The 2,492-nt window shown below is 44.4% G+C and overlaps 1 protein-coding gene across 2 annotated transcripts in view; it reads right to left on the bottom strand.

Annotated features, from left to right (window-relative positions):
* Positions 1-1,702: 1,702 nt before the first annotated feature.
* The window catches only part of eml3 (EMAP like 3), a 50,896-nt gene continuing 50,106 nt past the window's right edge, over positions 1,703-2,492 (bottom strand). For both annotated transcript variants that reach the window (XM_071544073.1, XM_071544074.1), the window contains one exon: positions 1,703-2,054. In XM_071544073.1, coding sequence (XP_071400174.1) covers positions 1,824-2,054 — 231 coding nt within the window. In that variant the 3' untranslated portion in view covers positions 1,703-1,823. The remainder of the gene's footprint in view (positions 2,055-2,492) is intronic.

Here is a 2,492-nt window from a genome sequence, read left to right as displayed (position 1 = left end):
CTTCACCTCCGCTCAGTTCAACACACACTCACACACATACACACACACACACACTCACTGGCCCCCTTCGGTCGTTCGTTAAACGTCATCTTCGGAAGTCGTCGACAATCTCCGGCACCGCACAATAAACTTTTTATTGACCCGAGTTTAATAATCAATAGATTTATAACGTGAAATATAGGCACACTCACACACACACATAGATTATGACTGTTGAAGACATGAACGACAGGCAGGAAAACACAACGTAAGACCAAAAAAGTGCTTTCCAAAACTAGATAAAAGAGGAAATAAGGTCTATATAGGTTTATACGTTCCCTACACAAGTAGCACACACACACACACACAGCAAAACAAGATAATAGGCCTACTACTGCACTATACCCTCATAACTAAAATCTTGAAAGCACCAAGAAAACTCAAGAATGTCATATTAGCATAAGAGAGCTATGCAATAGGCTATATACTGTATAGTTCCATTGAATAGTCATTGAAATGTATTTCCAGTTTCACCAGTGGCTTTTACTACTACTGTTATTTCATTCACTAAAAGTTACCACAGAATGTATAAGAATGACAACTTACAGTAGCTCATAGGTTTCACTCTCCACTGTTATCTCTCCCACAGGAAAAGAGATGAGTGACAGTGTATTTGAATTGCATGAACTGAATTGAATTTGTCATTCTTATATTAAACTGTTGAATCCAAAAAATGTTTTTCTGTTTTGTGTGTGTGTGTTTTTTTAAATAAATGAATTCTAAAAATACATTTGTAAGGCACAATTTAAAATTGAATGCAACGGTTTGGAATTGAATGTGATTTTTATTGAATTTAGGTTTTAGCAAAACTTTCAAATTCAGTTTTGCCCTTTCTGAGACACACATCTGAGTCTTTGGGGAGGGGGGGGTCCCTATCAAACTGAGGTCAGTGGGGATTAATGTGTACTGTATCTGTTTGGGGGTTCTCCACATGAAACAGTTTGGGAACCCCTGGATTGTAGCAGCTTCTCAAACTGAAGGCCGGCACACCATGCGATTCCTGGAGCAGCACTGCCCACTACTGACATACAAGACACAATACAGCTTCCAGTCTTTAGTCATTTATTGGGAGCAATATCTTGATAGATAGATACATCACAGTATTCCAAAAGTTCTTTTAAATATATAACATTTTACAAAAGTAATCACTTCCAAGTGTATTGATCTGCTATTAAAGAGTCAGAGATGCCGAGTATTGATTCCAACTAACAGGTTTGTCACAGTCTGTCTAACGCAAGCACAAGAACAACTTTAATATTAGCTGAGATGTCGACCATACACTGAAGAATAAAAACTATGCATATTCTGCAGAATTCCTTTTAAAGCGTAAGGACACAAGCCACAAGGCAGCGCTTTGGTAAGTTTGGTAAACATGACGGACGCTTTAATTAGAAACTAAAATACCGGAATGTTCATTGAAACCAACGTCTCAGAAGCCGAGTCATGTTCTGTACCAGCAAACATATTTGACCGCTTCCAGTGAAATTCACCAGAAAATATTCCGCGTTCTGGTGATATCACACTGTCCAGTTTCACAAGGATTTTACATGATCATGGAGGCGCATACGTGTAAAACTAATAATGGACAATCCTCCAGACGATTCCTCTACATGTACTGGATCAAACTGACACAGCAGTGGCACCGCAGTTCTGGTGTCCACTCTCTTTCTACGTCTCTCTCTCTCTCTCTCTCTCTCTCTCTCTCTCTCTCTCTCTTTCACTGTGCATGTAAACAGTTCCTTCTCTTTCACTTCTAACAAACGCAAGACTTTCCTTTCCTTTCCCTAGGTGGCGGCGGGCTCCGGCGAGCTGGTGGAGGTGGAGGTGGAGGAGGCCGAGGTCAGCCTCTCCCTGCTGTCGCCCGCCCCGCCGCCACCGCCCCCGCTGCCCCCCTGCACCCGCCACTGGAGGATGCAGGTGTCCTTCCCGCCCATGGAGAGGAGGTGGGAGTCGTTGTGGGTGAAGCAGACGTTGGTGACGTGGCTGCCGTGGCCCTCGTACCTGTGGCTCGGCGCCTGGTGGGGGGGAAAAGAAAAGAAAGAGTCCGTGAGGAACGCTTTGGATGGAACTTACAAGTTCTGGCCACGCCCCCAATCAGTGATGTCAAAGCTGGGAAGGTAAGGAAGGTAAGTAAGGCAAAACACCTTATTTGACATCACTGATTGGGGTGTGGCCTAGGACAGTTTCAACCCACAGAAAGAAAGTGCAGCAGCAATTTTCTGCCCTATGTGATTGAGTGTTGATTTACCCTTTAAGGTCTTATTCTGGTTAAGCTGGCTCTCAAAACGAACACCATATTTCCCATAAACCCCGCTGCTTCCTGCCCCCCCCCCCCCCTCCCCCTCCCTGAAGAGGATTAGGGTTGGGTGATAGTGTGTCCCTCCCATCAGCCCGGTGCATTCGTCATCGCTGCACTGTCGCTTCCGGCCAGCAGATGTCGCGGTGAGACCCTG

Source organism: Centroberyx affinis, unplaced genomic scaffold (genome assembly GCF_046629955.1).
Source record: "Centroberyx affinis isolate AG114_WGS23_722 - 3 ecotype Tasmania unplaced genomic scaffold, CSIRO-AGI_Caff_v1 ptg004451l_1, whole genome shotgun sequence".
Lineage (NCBI taxonomy): Eukaryota > Metazoa > Chordata > Actinopteri > Beryciformes > Berycidae > Centroberyx > Centroberyx affinis.
Note: the sequence above shows the minus strand (reverse complement) of the source record. Positions and strands in the feature narration are given on the sequence as shown.